This window comes from Theropithecus gelada, chromosome 1 (genome assembly GCF_003255815.1).
Source record: "Theropithecus gelada isolate Dixy chromosome 1, Tgel_1.0, whole genome shotgun sequence".
NCBI classification, from domain to species: Eukaryota; Metazoa; Chordata; class Mammalia; order Primates; family Cercopithecidae; genus Theropithecus; species Theropithecus gelada.
In genome coordinates this window covers 114,903,810-114,924,657 of record NC_037668.1, presented here as the reverse complement: position 1 = coordinate 114,924,657, position 20,848 = coordinate 114,903,810, and the positions used below count along the sequence as shown (strand labels likewise).

Here is a 20,848-nt window from a genome sequence, read left to right as displayed (position 1 = left end):
TAGTTTCTCATACCTTATATTCTCAAATGTTTATCTTTTAAGATCCTTCTTTTAACTTTTCAACTTTTTATTTAAAACATTTCTAAACTACAGAAAAGATGAAAAAATAGTACAGTGAACATCCCTGTACTCTTCACCCAGATTCACTAATTATTAACATTTTGTCACTTTTGTTTATCTTTTTTCTCTATGTATGCCCATACATACTCAATTTTTTCTGACCTATTTGAAAGCAAATAGTTGCCATTCATATTTAACCCCTAATTACCTCAGCATGTACTATTGTCTATGAACAAAGATGTTATCATTTTTGATCAAGGATCTGATCAGACCATACATTACATTTGGTTTCTATGTCTCTCTAGTCTACAGAAGCCTCCCTCCAACTTTTTTGGTTGTTATGATATTGACACTTTAGAATTCAGTTGTTCTGTAGAATATCCTACAACATTAATTTGTTTTTCAGGATTAGGTCCAAATCAACCATTTTGGTAGGGAACATTTTGGTTAAATATTTCAGTGAGATCACCACAAAGTGATGTTTTATTTTAACTGTTTTCATAGCCCCTGTGTTTATGTTTTATGTTCTCAAGTAAATTTTAAATAAGTACCTTCAAGGATGTGGCCATGCTTTCTATTTCTTTGGTATTTACCCAAAAAATGTAGTACAACCTTTGTGTATATTACATACACAATAAATAAATGAAAAACTCAAAAGCAGAGTTGACAACTATTTCTAAGGATAGCAGAATACATATAACTATTATACATTGAGTGGTTTTATACCAGACTAAAAATATTTGGGCTTTGCCTCTAAAATTTTTGAGAGAAGTAATTAAGCAGATAAACAGTTTAGAACAATACCTAATACAATATGTACAAAAAATGTCTAGGAAAGCTGAGGCTAAAGGTAGATATCAAGCAGATTGAACTAAGATTGTAAGGTGAGGGAATAAAGAGGATGATCAGGTAATATCTCAAAATATTTTTATGAGTAAACTGAGCTTTACATGGAAGCTTGAGATAACAGATTTAAGAAATATCTCATCTTTTAAGTTGTACTTGATTAGAAACTATTTCTTAGAGAAGAAAGAAGAGCAAAATAGTTCATTTAATTCTTATTTAAGCAGCTGACAGGCCAGGCGTCTGTAATCCCAGCACTTTGGGAGGCCGAGGTGGGCGGATCATCTGAGGTCAGGAGTTTGTGACCAGCCTGACTAACATGGTGAGACTCAGTCTCTACTAAAAATGCAAAAATTAGCTGGGTGTGCTGGCGCATGCCTGTAATCACAGCTACTCAGGAGGCTGAGGAAGGAGAATAGCTTGAACGTGGGAGACGGAGTTTGCAGTGAGCTGAGATCGCACCACTGCACTCCAGCCTGGGCAACAAGAGCAAAACTCTGCCTCCAAAAATAAAAATAAAAAATTAAAAAAAAAAGGTAGCTGAGAACAGTACACACAGACAACAAAACATGATATTAAAATAAAAGTGTTATATCAGATGGGGTTCTGATATAACATGAAATAATTTAAAAATTATTTCAAAACATACAGTGCAATTTTGAGAGTTTACATTTAGATGAAGCTTACTAGATTAAAAGTGAAGTAAACACGAAAACATGTCACATGAAAGAAAGGGAAGCAGTAAATATGACTTGTTTGAAGAACTGTGTCTACATAGAACAAGAGATCACAGAACTGGAGATAGGGTATATAAAGAACATTTGTTAAGTAAGCCATTCTTAATTAAGATCAGGTTTTGAACTACCAGCTGGTATTCTGAAGTATGTCAGCTAATGATTAAGACTATTCTTTTACTCTGCCCCATACAAACATTTTTTAAGTGTTGGTCATTCTGTAATCCAATTGCTTTTAAGATAGCATTTATGTTTCTCTCCTGCTTTTTATCCTATATATAACTAACAAGTTACTAAAAGAAAAACAGAAGTTTTATCTCATCCAAATGCAGCTGGGAAAATATACTACATGATGCCTATAAATGTCATATGTGGTGAGCTCCTCCAGATTTACATTTCATGAAAATAATGGTTGATGTCATTGCCAGACATCTTGTAGTTACCAGGAAACTTTGTAATGCTGAACAAACAAATTAACATTATTTTTCTAAAACGTACTACTGAATAAATCTGAAATTATTATCTAAGCATGAATATATATTCCTTTTAAACCAAAGCATATTTTGAAAAGCGATAATGCCAAAAGATTTAAAACCCACTACACACTGTATAAAAACAGAATATTTAGGATACTTGCCCTTGAGATACACAATATTACATAATGAATAGTTTTTATGACACACATAGCTAAAAACAGCTCATGTTTCTTCCCATTTATAGAAGAGTTATTTGGTTTGGCCGATAGATGTGGAATTTTGATTCTATGAAAAATAGTACTCCAGGATCCTGCAAAGAGCCAAAAATTACATGGGCAGATGACATACCATATAACACTAGCCTTTATAAACAGCTCTCTAGCAAGAAAGCCAACCTTAGTCTCATGTGTCAATGTAATTCTCTTGTTTAAGTGTAAGGATTATAGTTATGCTAAATAGTGAGATAACAGTCAATTCTGTAACAAGTTCAAACACATAAATATCGTTATAACTACAGGACCATCACGAACACCTTTCTAATAAGCCTACTCCAATTTGGCATTTGATCCTAAGTAGTATTTTCAAACATTATCTTTCCTTCTCATGGGGTGGAATTCCCATGCCCTTCCATATTTATAGAGAGAACTTTATAATTGCAATCAAAACTCCAAGTGTGGGAGAAATGTATGCTACTACTATTAAAGAGATGAGCAAATTTTATTTCATAAGATAATTTCCTCTACTTTTCTTAAAGCCATTTCACAAAATTATCTGTTCATTTGTTTATCTAAAACTTCTTGAGAATTTAAAAGGTAAGATGTTGAAGAAGCCACAATCCCTGTTCTTGAGGATTTTATAGCTTTTATGTATACATAAATATACATAAACTATATATACATTTATAAGCTATATATATAAACTCTCTCTGTATCTCTATCTATATCCAGTAAAGAGGGACTGGTGACAAAATTGAGTACAAGTATCCATCAAATATTTCTCTGTCATAAGTTGAGACAATAATTTTTATTGCAGGGTATCATGCCAAAATTATATTTTTAAAAGGATACTATGCTGAGGAACATCAATTTTCTCCTCAAAAATTCAAGCTATTCATTAATCATTTACTTCACAAATATTTGAGTACATACTATATGCAAGGAAATGTGTCAAATACTGTCGAGTAAAATTACACAAAAGTTAGCTGGCCCTCTCCCCTAAAAGGCTTATGATCCATTGAGATCAGAACTCACATCCCTTTAAAATACTTTATCCCCTTGAGCTAGAAAATTTGAGTGAGGAAGTTTTAGAAAACATTTGGGCATTCCTTAAGTGGTAATTACCTGATCTTGCAATGACATCACTGGATTATTTTTGGTAGTGTTGATATGAAGAACATGGTATTTATTCTTTGCACACAGGTCATAGGCGATATTGGTAAATGAAGTGCTTGCAGTTTTGGGAACTCTGTTATAAATGATCACCATATCCTCTTCCTCATCTAAAGTGGCATCTTGCCGAGGGCCATCCATTGTATGTCGCTGCTCAATTTCTCGGACTTCATGTCTTGCAATAGCCCTTTCTGCAAAGAAAAACAGATACAAACTAAGTTTTTAAGGACACTATAAGGAAGTTATGAACACTGAACTTTGAACCATGATTAGAAAAGATACAAAAAAGAAAACAAAAAACAAAAGCAAAGAACCAAGGCATGTGGAAAACATGGGTAAATTGCTTGGGTTTCTAAGAGGATCTACTTGATTCTAAAACAGCTGTACAGCCTGGAACATAATCTTCCTATTCAAGAACTGGGTAAGAGCTGTTGAAGAAATGTTTTGAGGACCAAAGCTGCAGAATTCCTTATGAAGGATAATACATATGCATATCAAGAACAAAGGAATAAAGAGTCAACAAGTGTAGAATAGCACAGACCACAGAATACTTTAGTGTAGTTCAAAAGTCACTTTATATTCTAATAGAATTCCTACAGCCTAAATTAATTCTCACACAAAGATTGCATGGAATACTATACTTCACAGTAAAAAAATGAACTTAGAATTACTTATAAGTTAAGAAAAGGTTTTGAAATTTATTACCCAATTTAGTTATTCTCTGGTTTATAAAAATGTAGCGGTGCAGTGATTATAAATGCTTATATGACTTAACAAGAGTAGAAACAAACTACCACAAATCCTTTTTCTTTTCGGTGTTGCATTAGAAACTATGTTTATCACATGGCTATGCTTTTCCCTTAAATTTCATGGTTCCTCTAAAATCACCTATCTACTATGTGGTTTCCAAAGCAATTACATTTTGCTTCCTAGTATTCTCTATTTAATGCAAACTTCAGTTTCAAATATATATATCTCTCTGTATATTCAAATATCTATATATTCTAATATATATTCAAATATATATATATTTTCATATACATATATATGAATAAGGATGCAAGAAAAGGAGAGGAAAGAAGGAAATGAGGAGCATGAAATCTCTAGCAAGACTGCAAATACTCTGCACAGGAGTAGTTACACATACAGCATGTACTCTCTTAACCCCCAAGTCTTTGTGCAAGCTATCTTACCTATCTTGAACAGTCTTCCATTTCCCCACCCAACCTTTACATTTCAACTCAGTCGCTACCCAGGGAAGCATCTGATAGCTCTGACTAGAACAAATCATCTGTTTCCCTCCAGCTTTTTTTTTCTTCGGAGATGGAGTCTCGCTTTGTCTCCCAGGCTGGAGTGCTGTGGTGTGACCTCGGCTCACTGCAACCTCTGCCTCCTGGGTTCAAGCAATTCTCTGCCTCAGCCTACTGAGTAGCTGGAATTACAGGTGCCCGCCACCACACCCAGCTAATTTTTGTATTTTTAGTAGAGACACGGTTTCACCATCTTGGCCAGGCTGGTCTCGAACTCCTGATCTCATGATCCACCCACCTCAGCCTCCCAAAGTGCTGGGATTACAGGCATGAGCCACCACGCCTGGCCATCTTTTAAAAAATATACATGCACCTATCTTATACTACATGTCTCATTATATTTATCATAATTGCAGTTTTACATTGCATGTGTGGTTATTAGTGTCCCCTATGATGCTGACAACTTAATAAAGTAAGATGAAAAGCAATGTGGTATAATTACAGCAACAAGTGCAAACTTCAAATATTGTCAGAGCATGCATCTTTGATTTTGGTTGAAAAGACATGGACACCATGTTACATAGAGTACACTCTGAGCTGAGGATTTGCATTCAAAAAACCTGAATTAAAAATTCCAGGCCTGCTGCTTACTAGCAGTGGGCTTTCCAAAAAAGAAGTATATATATGAGAGATAGATATATATATGTGTTATGTATTTATATGCAAATATACATACTCTTTTATTCTGGGGGGAGGTGTGAACTGAAAATGGGGAGAGAAATAGATAATGAGCTTAATATTGAATACATTGTTGGATAGCCTGGGTCATCCAGGAGATATAAGATCATTGGGCATACAGGTGTACAGTTGAGAATAAAGGTTCAAATAGCAGACAGACAGCTGCCTAGACAATATATAGTATGTAGCACAGAGAGAGACCCTAGGATAGAATCTTAGATAATACCAATATTTAAAAGGCAAATAGAAAAAGATAATCCATAAAATAAACTAAGAATAAGAAAACTTTAAGGAAGCACATACCATAGTATTTTTCAAATCAACAGTGCTTTATAAATAAACCTACAAATCAAGGTAACATACTATAAGCATCAATACAAGATTTGGAAGTTGTCTTAGATTAAATTCAACTAATTTTTACTGAGAACCTATGAACATTATTGTTGTTATTATTATTAGAGTCAGGGTCTCACTCTGTTGCCCAGGCTGGAGTGCAGTGGTGTGACCACGGCTCACTGCAGCCTCGACCTCCCCAGGCTTAGGTTATTCTCCCACATCAGCCTCCCAAGTAGCTGGGACTGCAGGTGCACACGATCACATTTGGCTAATTTTTGTATTTCTTGTAGAGATGGGGTTTCACCATGTTGCCCAGGCTGGTCTTGAACTCCCAGTCTCAAGTGATCCTCCCTCCTCAGCCTCCCAAAGTGTTGGGATTATACGTGTGATCCACTGTACCTGGCCTGAACATTATTATATTCAACAATTTTAAAGGAACCGTATGTTCTAAACAACTGCCGCAGCTGTTTAGAAGTTCAAACAGTTCAAAACTATTATGGTAATGTTATGTCCAAACACCCTCCCCTTTTCTACTAAGGGAAATACAACAGGACTGTTGGCATTCAAGTGCTGACAGAAATGTGAGAGGTTTCTTCCAGCAACACAGATATATGTGAAATTACCTTTAAAAGATTCACCTACTCACACAAGTAGGAGTTTGCGCTAAAGAAAAAAAAAGATTCACTTACAATCAACAATGCTGAATTTACTCATACTAGTTTTTTCTTCAAATCAAATACTTGGAAAAAAAGATTGTTTTGTGTTATTTCATAAGCAGGTATTCATTTTATCTGTAAAAAAACATGAGACAAACTGCAAAACTGTTTTATAATTACCTCTTCAACTTTGCTACACCTCTGGCAGGGTCATGAAACAAACATGTTTTCAAAAAGTAATTATTATTCTTGGTTCATTATGTCTATTAAATTATATAAACTATATTTCACACAATTTTAGAAATGTCTTAAATTATGAAAAGGTAGAAATATTGGAATCACTACTTTCCTCATTCGAATAGTATTTATATGCATTTTCTATTTCTCAAGTGTTTTTATTTTGCTTAAATATATAGAACAATTATTAATAGAATGTTAGGCCTAACACTACATAAAAAGGTAAAAATTGTATGGAAAATTAAGAACAACTTTGTTAGTAATATTAAACCATATCTCAGTTGAATAGCAGTAACTATTATTGATGATAAATTACTATCTTTCTTCTCCTGTGACAGTACTTAAAATCAGTAAGGGTGTTTTCAATATGGTCATTTTCTTTATTTACTAAGTCAGTATTAGACAGTTATAATTTTTTTTTTTTAGCAAAGATGCTCTGCATCTGGTTAGTACAGCCTCTTCTGAGGCTTTCTTAAATCGTTGAAGAAAGTTTATTAGTTACGTCACATTTGTAGTGCACTTAGAATGTAGGCAGCATAATCAAAATACTTAGGATACATTTTGACGGAATGTTTTCTTCATGTTTGAGTAATAAATTGCAGTTCACCCTTGAACAACATGGATTTAGAACTGCACAGGTCCAATACGTGGATTTTTTTTTTTCAATAAAATTTACACTGAGTGTGCCTGCTTCTCCTGCCTTCTACCTCCTTTATCTCTTCTGCCTCTGGCACCCATGAGACAGCAAGACTAGGACCACCTCTTCCTCCTCAGCCTGCTCAATGTGAAGATGACAAAGATGAAGATGTTTATGATAATCTATTTCCACTTAACAAATAGAAAACATATTTTCTCAGAGCCTGGCATGGTGGAATGCCCCAGTAGTCCCAGCTACTGCTACTCAGAAATTGAGGTAGAAGGATTACTTGAGCCCAGGAGTTTGAGATAAGCCTGGGCAACATAGCTAGACCCCCATCTCTTAAAAAATTTTTTTAATTAAAAAAATACATATTTTATATTTCCTGTATGTTAAATAACATTTTCTTTTCTCTAGTTTACTTTATTGTAAGAATACAGTATATAGCGCTGGGCGCGGTGGCTCACACCTTAATCCCAGCACTTTGGGAGGCTGAGGTGGGCAGATCACGAGGTCAGGATATTGAGACCATCCTGGCGAATATGGTAAAACCCTGTCTCTATTAAAAATACAAAAAAAAAAAAAAAATTAGCCGGGCATGGTGGCAGACACCTGTCGTCCCAGCTACTCAGGAGACTGAGGCAGGAGAATGGCGTGAACCCAGGAGGCAGAGCTTGCAGTGAGCGGAGATCATGCCACTGCACTCCAGCCTGGGTTACAGAGCGAAACCCCGTCTCCAAAAAACAAATAGGAAAAAGAAAAAGAAAATAGTATATAGCATTACAAGAATACAGCATGTAATATGCCAATATACCAATAACATAAACATCAACTGTTTATGTTATCAGTAAGGCTTCTGACAAACAGTAAGCCATTGATAGTTAAGTTTAAAGGTGTTGGGAAGTCCTTTGAAAACCGGCACAAGACAAGGATGCCCTCTCTCACCACTCCTATTCAACACAGTATTGGAAGTTCTGGCCAGGACAATCAGGCAAGAGAAATAAATAAAGGGTATTCAAATAGGAAAACAGGAAGTCAATTTGTCTCTCTTTGCAGATGACATGATTGTATATTTAGAAAATCCCACCGTCACAGCCCAAAATCTCCTTAAGCTGATAAGCAACTTCAGCAAAGTCTCAGGATACAAAATCAATGTACAAAAATCACAAGCATTCCTATGCACCAATAATAGAGAGCCAAATCATGAGTAAACTCCCATTCACAACTGCTACAAAGAGAATAAAATACCTAGGAATACAACTTACAAGGGATGTGAAGGACCTCTTCAAGGAGAACTATAAACCTTGCTCAAGGAAATAAGAGAGGACACAAATAAATGGAAAAACATTCCATGCTCATGGATAGCAAGAATCAATATCATGAAAATGGCTACACTGCCCAAAGTAATTTATAGATTCAATGCTATCCCCATCAAGCTACCACTGACTTTCTTCACAGAATCGGAAAAAACTACCTTAAATTTCATATGGAACAAAAAAAGAGCCCGCATAGCCAAGACAATCCTAAGCAAAAAGAACAAAGCTGGAGGCATCATGCTACTGATTTCGAACTATACTACAAGGCTACAGTACCAAAACAGCATGGTACTGGTATCAAAACAGATATACAGACCAATGGAACAGAACAGAGGCCTCAGAAATAATACCACACATCTACAACCATCTGATCTTTGACAAACCTGACAAAAACAAGTAATGGGGAAAGGATTCCCTATTTAATAAGTGGTGTTGGGAAAACTGGCTAGCTATATGCAGAGAACTGAAACTGGACCCCTTCCTTACACTTTATACAAAAATTAACTCAAGATGGATTAAAGACTTAAACGTAAGACGTAAAACCATAAAAACCCTAGAAGAAAACCTAGGCAACACCATTCAGGACATAGGCATGGGCAAAGACTTCATGACTAAAACACCAAAAGCAATGGCAACAGAAGCCAAAATTGACAAATGGGATCTAATTAAACTGAAGAGCTTCTGCACAGCAAAAGAAACTATCATCAACGTGAAAAGGCAACCTACAGAATGGGAGAAAAGTTTTGCAATCTACCCATCCGACAAAGGACTAATATCCACAATCTACAAAGAACTTAAATAAATTTACAGGAAAAAAACAACCCCATCAAAAAGTGGGTGAAGGATATGAACAGACACTTCTCAAAAGAAGACATTTATGTAGCCAACAAACATATGAAAAAAAGCTCATCATCACTGGTCATTAGAGAAATGCAAATCAAAACCACAATGACATACCATCTTATGCCATTTAGAATGGCAATCATTAAAAAGTCAGGAAACAATACATGTTAGAGAGGATGTGGAGAAATAGGAGCACTTTTACACTGTTGGTGGGAGTGTAAATTACTTCAACCATTGTGGAAGACAGTGTGGCGATTCCTCAAGGATCTAGAACCAGAAATACATTTGACCCAGCAATCCCATTACTGGGTATATACCCAAAGGATTATAAATCATTCTACTATAAAGATACATGAACACGTATGTTTATTGTGGCACTGTTTACAATAGCAAAGATGTGGAACCAACCCAAATCCCCATCAATGATAGACTGGATAAAGAAAATGTGGCACATATACACCATGGAATACTATGCAGCCACAAAAAAGGATGAGTCCATGTCCTTTGCAGGGACATGGATAAAGCTGGAAACCATCATTCTCAGCAAACTAACATAAGAACAGAAAACCAAACACCGCATGTTCTCACTCATAAGTGGGAGTTGAACACATGGACAGAGGGAGGGGAACATCACACACTGGGGCCTGTTGGGGGATGGGGGCTAGGGGAGGGATAGCATTAAGAGAAATACCTAATGTAGATGATGGGTTGATGGGTGCAGCAAACCACCATGGCACGTGCATACCTATGTAACAAACCTGCATGTTCCGCACATGTATCCCAGGACTTAAAGTATAATACTAACAAAAAATTCTTAAGATAAAAATTTTTTAAAAAGTTGTTGGGAAGACAAAAGTTACATGCAGATTTGATGATACAGGGGTGGGGAGTGGTGCCCTAGCTCCCACATTGTTCAAGACCCAAATGTATAGAGAATCTGCTATGCAGCTATCTCAGGCTCACCACAAAATGTATAGCCTACAGATCACACGGGGTGCAATCTAAGAGTCATGGAAATTGCAGGCAAGCCAGGCATCAATGGCACTATTATTTCCAACTGAGGATGGACACGCAACTCCATGACAATTCTAGTTTCTCCATACTGCTCTGACAGGTAACTTATTCCCCATAAAATGAATACACAATGAGGAATCGGGAGTAATACAGATGAAACAAAAGAAAGCTGTTGTGAGGCTATTTAACTAATTCTTGCTTCACCATCACTTACTGTGAGTTGACTGCCCAGCCAAACACCATCTGATCCTCATGGAAGTAATATTTTGTAATCATTGCAAATTAAGTAAACTGTCTGACTGTATACATTATTTTCTTAAGAGTATTGTTAGCCTGGCCAGGTGCGGTAGCTCATGTCTGTAATCCCAGCACTTTGGGAAGCCAAGGCAGGAAGATTACTTGAGCTGAGGAGTTCAAGACCAGCCTGAGCAACACGGCAACACCTTGTCTCTACTAAAAAATTTTAAAAATTAGCTGAGTGTGGTGGTGCATGCCTGTAGTCCCAGCTACTCGGGAAGCTGAAGTGGGTAGATTGCCTGAGCCCAGTAGTTTGAGGCTGCAGTGAGCCATGTTCACGCCACTGCGCTCCAGCCTGGATGACAGAGCAAGCCCCTGTCTCAAAAAGAGTATTATTAGCTTGAATCAGTCTCCCTGAGCACAATCACTATGGGGGACTAACAAAATAAATTTCTATATGCAAGGCAGAGACAGAGATTCTGAACACCGACAAATGCTTTCTTGTGTGGTTTCCAGACAGTCAACAAGGGATGCATATGGTACCATTCAAACTGACAAGTTATGAATCATCCTATAAAAAAGAGCTAACAGTGACTTCCACTTTAAGGGAAGATGGAGTAGACTTACGTTTCACTATTGCCCCTTCTAAGTACACCTAAAAACCTGGCACACAATACATAAAACAAATATAAGACTCTAAGAGAAGACAGTAGACTACTAGAACCCCTGGGACCGGAGGACAATACAGTGCTGAGTTGCCCTAAGTTTTACTTATGCCTCACATATTCCAGACTTGGAGCTATAGAAGCTGGCAACCTGGAAACAGGTACAGACAAAAGAATCCCTATAAAAACCTATTCTCTGTAGCCAAAGGACCAGGAAAGGAAGATAGGAAGCTTAGATAATAATCACTCTACAGTAGCCAATTTCATAGGATAAACCGGCCCCACCACCAACTCTACAGGACAAGTAGGGAGTCTAGACTTCCACCCTCACAATGCCCAATATCCCTGATGGAGTGATGTCAGAGAAGGCCAAGTACAGGGTCAGGGCTTTCATCTCAGGCAGCAGGTAAAAAGGCACCTCTGCAGTATCAGTGGAGTCCAAGCAAGGAAACAGAAGATTTAAATTAGACCCAGAGTCTTATAATACAAAAATGCTCAGGGTTCAATCAAATACTATTCATCATACCAAGAACCAGCAGTATCTCAAACTCAATGAATACAATCAAGAAATGACCAACATCAAAATGATAGGAATGTTAAAATTTATCAAAGACTTAAAGCAGCCATGATAAAAATTCTTTAATGAGCAATTGTGAACATGCTTGAACCAAACAAAAAAAAATAGAAAGCTTGAGCAAATACAATCTCAGCAGAGAAAATGAAGATACAAAAAAGAACCAGGCCAGGAGCAGTGGCTCACGCCTGTAATCCCAGCACTTTGGGAGGCCGAGGCCAGTGGATCATGAGGTCAGGAGTTCAAGACCAGCCTGGCCAACATAGTGAAATCCTGTCTCTACTAAAAATACAAAAATTAGCCAGGCGTGGTGGTGCATGCCTGTAGTCCCAGCTACTCAGAAGGCTGAGGCAGGAGAATCACTTGAACCTGGGAAGCAGAGGTTGCAGTGAGCGGAGTTCACGGCATTGCACTTGAGCCTGGACACAGAGCGAGACTTTGTCTCAAAAAAAAGAAAGAACCAAATGGAAATACAGGAACTAAAATAAAAAGCTCAGTGAATGGGTTCAATAGCTGAATGGAAGACATGAAGAAAACTTTAGTGAACTGAAAGAAAAAACAAAAGAAATTATTGAACCTAATAGCGGTGGGAAAACAGACCAAGAAAAGGAAAAACAAAAACAAACAAAGCTCAAGAAACTGTGGTCTAGAACAAAAGATCTAACATTGGTGTCACAGTCTTAAAAGGACAGGAGAAAGCAGGGTTGAAAAGTGCTCAAAGAAATTATGGCTGACAACTTTACACACTTAGCAAGAGACATAAACATTTAGATTAAGAAGCTGAACAAACTCCAAATAAGGTAAACCCAAAGATATCCATGTCAAGACCTATCATAATCAAACTTCCGAAAACAAAAGACAAAAAGAAAAAAAAAAAAATCTTGAATGCACCTATATGAAGCCTACAAGAAAAAACTGGATTAACAGCAGATTTCTTATCACAAACCATGGAGGCAATAGGAAGTGGCACAATGTTTTTTAAGGGCTGAAATAAAATAATCATATACCTAGAGAAAATAATTTTCAGGAATGAAAGGGAAAGTAACTCATATGAAAGAAAATTAGCATTTATTGCCAGTAGACCTACCCTAAAAGATTGGCTTTAAAAAACTCTATAAACAAAAAGGAAAAGATAAAAGAAGAAATCTTAAAACATCAAAAAGAACAAACAAAAAATGGAGAGTAAAAATATGTGTAAATACAATAAACTTTCCCTTTCCTCTTGAGTTTTCAAAAGCAAGTTTGACAGATAAAGGAAAAATTATTATGGCACTCTGTGATGTGGCTCTAAATGAAGGCAGAGCAAATATTTAAGACAATTACATTGTAAGTGAGGGAGAAGAAAAAGACAAGTGGAGGTAAGGTTTCTATACTTCACTTGAATTGGTAAAATGATAGCAGTGAACTGACAAGTGACATTTATATAATGAAATACACAAAACAAGCATAAAAAAACTATATAAAGACATTAAACTCAAATCAAAATGCAATTCTAAAAAAATATAAGTAACCCACAGGAATGCCGAAAAAGAAAACAGAAGTGAAAAAAAAAAACAGAAGACAAATAAATAGAAGTGTCAAGGGAAATTTTAAAAATACATTCACATGAATGAAAATGAAAATAAGCAAATCAAAATTTGTGGGACATAGTTAAGGCAGGACTGAGAGGGAAATTTATAGCACTGTATGCAGACTTTAGAAAAGAACAGACTCTAATCAATAATCAAAGAAGATATACAAATGACTAACAAACATGAACAGATGTTCAACATCATTAGTCCCTGGGACATGCAAATCAAAACCACAACAAAGCACCACTTCATACACACTAGGATGGCTATAATTAAAAACAGATAAACCAAAAACTTAAAAAAAAAAAAAAAAAAAGAATAGAAAAATAACAAATGTTAGTGAGGAAGTAGACAAATTGTAACCCTCATACATTGCTGGAGGGGATGTAACATGGTGAAGTCAAGATGAAAAACAGTTTGGCAGTTTCTCAAAAAAGTTAAACAGAATTACCAAATGCCTCAGCAATTCTACTCCAAGGTATATACCGGCCCAGAACTGAAAACAGGTACTCAAATACTTATAAATGTTTAAAGCACTAACTCACTATAGCCAAAAGGTAGAAACAATCCAAATGTCCATCAACAGATGAATGAACAAATAAATTGTGGTAGTATATACAGAACAATAGAATATTATTCAACTATAAAAAGGAATGAAGTACTCATATATGTTAGTAATACAATATAGATGAACATAAAAAATATGTTAAGAAGTCACATATAATTGGATTAATATGAAATGTCCAGAACAGGTAAAAATGAAACAGTATATACTAATATATTGGTGGTTGCCAGGGAATGGGGGAGGGAGAAATGGAAAGCATCTGATTAACGGTTATGGTGTTTTCTTTGGAGTAATGTTTTGGAACTAGATAGAGATGGTGCTTGTACAATATTGTGAATGTTCCAAATGCCAGTGAATTGTTCCCTTTAAAATGGCTAATTTATGTTTATTTCACTTCAAAAAAACCTACCAAAAATAAGTACTCACAAAATATTAAGATCTTATAATACAGGTTCATTTTAATAATATTAAAAACAGAAATTATAAAACATTTAACAGTTTATAAATTAGTCATTTATTCTCAATTTAACAAATATTTATTGAGTATCTTCATGTACAATAATTTTTTGTGGGCCCTTGTTAGATATATGTTTTACATAAACATTATGCTTCCACATTAAATATATGTTAATTCTTAACATTCTGAAAATACATTACAAAATTACAAAATAAATATCAAATTTTCTTTCACAACTTCATCTGTGATAAAGTTATCACTAAAAATATACTGGAGTTAATGCTCTTGAGACGATCTATTAGATAAAAACATCAAAGTAATTGTTAAATATCCCATCAATCCAAAAGCCACCGATTCTTTTCTTTTTGTGTTGCTGCTAAGGTTACTACGTTAAAGGAATATGAGTTATATTTTACTAAATGTACTTGCCAAGTTTGGCTATACTTTTCTATAGTTATTACATTAATTTAAAAATGTGAAATCCTTACAAGTTATAACCTTCTTTTATTATCAATCTGAGAAACACACTAATCATCTACATGAAAAAATAGTATTGGTAATAGCTAACACTGAATTCTCACTATGCTTTAAGTGTTTTATGTATATCATCTGTTATGCTCTGTGTTGTGTTTTATATACATCATGTCATGATTCTTAAAGCAAACCTAAGAGGCAGAATTATTATCCCCAATTAAAGAAGAAAACTGAGTCTCTTTAAGTGATCACCAGCTGTTTACTGATGTCAGAACACCATTCCAGGTCAATGTGACTCTAGAGCTCGTGTTCCACATTATACTGATTGTCTGAGATTTTGTCTATTTCTATTATAGAAAGAGGTAGAGCCTTATACTTAAATACAGCATTACAATATCATAGAAATATCTTTTTTTTTTTTTGCAAATGCCTTTTAAAATTTTTTGATGCATTTTATTTTGGGATTGCAAAAGCATTTTGCAATTGTTTCCTGCAACATTCCTGTGAAATAGACATGGTAAATAAGTGAAACAGAGGGACAGAAGATGGTTGTCTTCTAGGTGTTAAAAAGCAAAACATGCTGTATTATCTTTGCAACTTCCTGTGAATATATAATTATCTCAAAATTTTAAAAGTTATAAAAAACCACAACCAAAGCCAAAAACAACATGATTATTGATATCATTCCCCAAATTAGTAATTGTATAATATTCTAGGTATTATTCTTGAATAGGGAAAAAAAATCACAACATACAAAGGTTTTCTTTATTTATGGGTTACTATACGGATTGTAAGGTCTGAAGTAGGTCTAATATAGGGCCTAAGTTTTTCTTTAAATATACCAACATACGTATAGAGATGAGACCTGTTATTCAAATTATAAGTGGAATCCTCTCCCAATTCACAGTTTAGAAAAATACCAATTTGCCTTGATTGTACTGACCAGAGTCAGATTTACCTGCATCCATCTTTTGGGAATGAAACTGCCATAGTATTTTTGGGAAAAAATTATTTTACCAGACGCCCATAGCCTGTTCACCCTAGCCTTTTACTTCTGTCTGCCAATAATGCCTGCACCAAGTACCTATTTTTAAAATACAAAATATCATAGTTAAAAATCATAGGTAAGCTGACTTCAAGGCTTCATTCTTTACTCGTCTCAGTCACTTGAAATAAATACACTGATACAAAATGGGGAGTCCAACTATATATGCTTTTCCTTTTTCTTGAGCTTTATTAAGACATTAATCTCATATTATCCCTCATCTCTTTCTAAATTTCTCAAGCGAACTGGTTTTCAAGTGAACTGTTCCTATTTTCAATGTCTATCTTGTAGGAAATTGAACAAATGCCACTGTAACAAATGCCATAAGTAAGAACAAAATACTTCTGGATCCAAGAATTGGAGAAAAACCTTCTGGAAAATACACTGAATAAGTTCAGCCTTAAAACGACAGAGCTGGCTTTCAAGATGTGGGGATGGCTAATTGGAGAAGGCATAAAAGCCTGAGTAGTAGCACAAGCTGATAAACAACAAATATACTAGCATAATGATTATAATATTAACAGTAATGTGAAGCAGCTGCAAAAAAAAAATGGCAATTTTAAGCTGTGTCAATAGGCATATAGTTATCAGTGTAACAAGTGCTTCTACTTTGAACCTTTACCGTGAGCCAGGAACAATGCTCCATGTTTGTTTGTTTGTTTGTTGAGACGGAGTCTTGCTCTGTTGCCCAGGCTGGAGTGCAGTGGCACGATCTCGGCTCACTGCAAGCTCCGCCTCCTGGGTTCACGCCATTCTTCTGCCTCAACCTCCTGAGTAGCTGGGACTACAGGCGCCTGCCACCACACCTGGCTAATTTTTTGTATTTTTAGTAGAGATGGAGTTTCACCGTGTTAGCCAGGATAGTTTGATCTCCTGACCTCATGATTCCCCTCCCAAAGTGCTGGGATTACAGGCATGAGCCACCGTGCCCGGCCAATGGTTCATGTTTAAATGTACATTACTTCACCTAAATTTTACAATAATCCTATATGGTAATACTACGGAATTCACACTCAGAGATATTAATTATAGAGTTGTCAGGAACAAAGTCAGAATTCACACCCTCATCTGTCTGACACCAAAGCTTATATTCCTAACCACAACACAGTAATTACTGTTTCAAGTCACAGGAAGGAACAGTTGCTAAGAAATTTGTATTCAGTCACACAGGGCTATTATGTGTCATTTCAGGCACACATTAAAAACTAGAGTACTCCAGAATGGGAATGAGTTGGATGGATCATGCCACATAAAAAACTCTTTAAAAAAACAGTGCACTTAGCTAAGAGAAAATCCATAAAAATGACTAACAGTCTCTTCAAATACTTGAAAAGTTATTGTGAAAAAGAGGCAGAATCCTTTTTGTAGTATTACTCCAGAAAAAAAGATGTGACTGTGGATCAAGAGAGAATGGGCTTTCAAATAATTAGTAGTGCAAAGTAAAGACACAGGCAGTTTAGGGGGTGGTAAGTTATTAGTCTCTGGAGATACTCATATAGAGGTTGCATGAGGAACTGTCAAAGAATGATGGAAAAAGGATTCCTGCACTGATGAGAGCTGAAATCAGGGGACCTATGGATTGCATAACCCTGAGATAAGTTCCATAAAGCTATGCTATCAATTTCTCCTCTAGAGTACAGATGTGTTTTTGGAGGACTCCCTCCACCCACTCACCCCCAAGCTCAAACAAAATCAAAAGAAGCAGAAATAGAGACAGAAGCAGGCCAGTAACAACTGGGTGGGAGGAAGGGAGTAGGATGCTTACTTATTCTCCCACAATCCTATTTTATTCAGTTTCACCCAGATGTATTTGTTTACCTTAAGACAAAAAATATAGCTTTTTTTTTTTTTCTCTTTTTCTTTTTTTGAGACAGAGTCTCGCTCTGTCACCCAGGCTGGAGTGCAGTGGCGTGATCTCGGCTCACTGCAAGCTCCACCTCCCGGGTTCACACCATTCTCCTGCCTCAGCCTCCTGAGTAGCTGGGACTACAAGCGCCCGCCACCACGCCAAGCTAATTTTTTGTATTTTTAGTAGAGACGAGGTTTTACCGTGTTAGCCAGGATGGTCTCGATCTCCTGACCTCGTGATCCACCCACCTCGGCCTCCCAAAGTGCTGGGATTACAGGCATGAGCTACTGTGCACGGCAAAATACAGTTTTTATGATTACTGTGTAACTGAGCATAGCCATACTGTTCTATGTATCTTTGAGTAGTGAGAATGATATGATCATTTATAACCAAGCTTTTTCCACTGAATTCATCAAATAATTTCATAAAGATTTACAGGACTCTATTAATTTATAAGTACTGCACCAGGTTCTGGACATACACCTACTCTTAGAGTTTGGTGGTACAGCGTTATAAAAAAAAGTTTATACAAGATGCAATTGAGGTCCCAAAAACGGGATGGTTAGGAAAGGATCCAGAGAAGGTGACTGAGATAAGAAAGTACCTTCTGGGCCAGGCGCGGTGGTTCATGCCTGTAATCTCAGCACTTTGGGAGGTCAAGACGGGTGGATCATCTGAGGTCAGGAATTTGAGACCAACCTGGCCAACATGGTAAAACTCCATTTCTACTAAAAATACAAAAATGAGCCGGGTGTGGTGGTGGGCGCCTGTAATCCTGGTTACTCAGGAGGCTAAGGCATAAGAATCGCTTGAACCCGGGAGGCAGAGGTTGCAGTGAGCCAAGATTGTGCCACTGCACTCCAGCCTGGGCAACAGAGTGAGACTTTGCCTTTTTTTTTTTTTTTTTTTAAAGTGCCTTCTGGGTGACAAAGAAACCTTCTAGGCAAAGGGAAAAAGCATAAGCAAAGTCCTTGGAGGGCAACACTGAATAGTGCACATAGACCCTCAAAGTGGTTCTTAATAAGCTTAGAAGATAGGAGAAAGATAAAGGGCAAGGTAAAACATAAGGCAGAAAAGTGGGCAGAAGCCAGATCACAGTGTCTTAATCACCATACTAGGAATATGAATCATATCCTATAAGCCAGCATTCTGAAACTCATTGGTCTCAGAGCCTCTTATACACTTAACGATTGTTAAGGACACCAAAGAGCTTTGGTTTATGTGGGTTACATCTAGCAATAGCACATTAGTAATTAAAAGTGAGAAACATTAACTCACTTTAAAATAACAATATGACATGTCAGCATAAATGACACGATTTCGTGAAAAAATTCTCCAAAACCAAAAAAATTCAGTGTAACATTATATTTTTGCAAATCTTTTAAAATGTCTGGCTTAATAGAAGACTACTGGATTTTCATATCTGCTTCTCCAAAAGATTATCATATATTATTTGGGTTGGAGTCAATGAAGAAAATCAGACTCATACAGATACAGTTGGAAAAGGAGTACTTTAGTAGCCTTTTCAAATAATTGGAAATATTCTTTTTCAATTCTATACTAAAACCTAGTATTAATTTCTCAAAAGTTAACTGCAAGTGATAGAAAACCATATTAATGAATATATACTATTCATGTTCACATCAGTGAATATATTGTTATATTGATAGACTTTGCACTGTCATTTGAAAAATACTGGTATATGGAGTTACACAGATCCTCCAAATATTAATACATTAGAATTGTATAACAAAAATTATACAATTGTAAAAATCACATTCATTATAATACCACCAATCTCAGAGAAGTCTACGTATTGGGAAACTCTTATGGTCATAGTGGCAGATACAAGGTTTTTTGAATTTTATAATTGGCAACTAATACTGTCAACTGTTTTCCTTACAGCGACAAGTTCATTTTGTTCATTGTTGAGAAAATATCTCCCAACTACACAGGTCTGAATAAACATAGTTTGTGTGTTGATCATTCTTTCAAGTAAAAACAGTGTTCTATGAAAAATATTGCCTTGTTGAGCTTGCAACTTGTCTTAATCTATTTTCTGTTGCTATGACAGAGACCGGGTAGTTTATAAAGAAGTTTCTTTAGCTCCTGGTTCTTTAGGCTGGTAAGTTCAAGACTGGGCAGCCATATCTGCTGTCTTCTGGTAAGGGCTTCATGCTGCATCAAAAAATGATGGAGGAATGGAAGAGAAACTGACACGTGCAGAAAATAGGAGCGCAAACGAAACAGGCAACCTTGCTTCATAACGACCTGATCTCATTGTAACTAACGTAGTCCTCAGAGAGTGAGAACTCACTAACTCCCTCAAGACTGCACTGATTCTTTTATGAGAGCAGATTTTTCATGATCCAAACGCGTCTTAAACCACCACCTCTCAGCACCAAGCGTCAACATGAGTTTTGGTAGAGACAAACCATATTCAAACCACAGCACAAGTCAATCACACAAGTGCTTTACCTCAAGACAATCTCTGTACTGTGTATGCAGAAGTGCTTGATGTACTTTCCATATTGTGACAGAATATTAAGGACATACACAAAATAGTCAAGATTTAATAAAATTATTGCTTTCTGATGGACATTCTTATGTGAAAATGGCTTTTGAGGGTTTGGGCTGTTAGAGAAAGGTAGCAAAAAAACACAATGCCTACTAGTACAGTTTGGTACCACCACTGCTGTTTACCATGAGGACAAATATCAACTAGTGAAAAAGGCAACTAACATCGTAGAATTATTATGAAAATAGTTGTGAACTATTTTGTGAAAGCCCTAAAGGAGTCTTAAGGATCCCTATGGTACACGGACTGCACTTTCAGAACAACTTCTTTTTTTTTTTTTTTTTTTTTTTTTTTTTTTTTTTTTT

The 20,848-nt window shown here is 36.1% G+C and overlaps 1 protein-coding gene across 2 annotated transcripts in view; it reads right to left on the bottom strand.

The window, feature by feature from the left end:
- The window catches only part of HS2ST1 (heparan sulfate 2-O-sulfotransferase 1), a 200,201-nt gene that overhangs the window by 38,249 nt on the left and 141,104 nt on the right, over nucleotides 1-20,848 (bottom strand). For both annotated transcript variants that reach the window (XM_025389006.1, XM_025389015.1), the window contains exon 2: nucleotides 3,454-3,692. In XM_025389006.1, coding sequence (XP_025244791.1) covers nucleotides 3,454-3,692 — 239 coding nt within the window. The remainder of the gene's footprint in view (nucleotides 1-3,453; nucleotides 3,693-20,848) is intronic.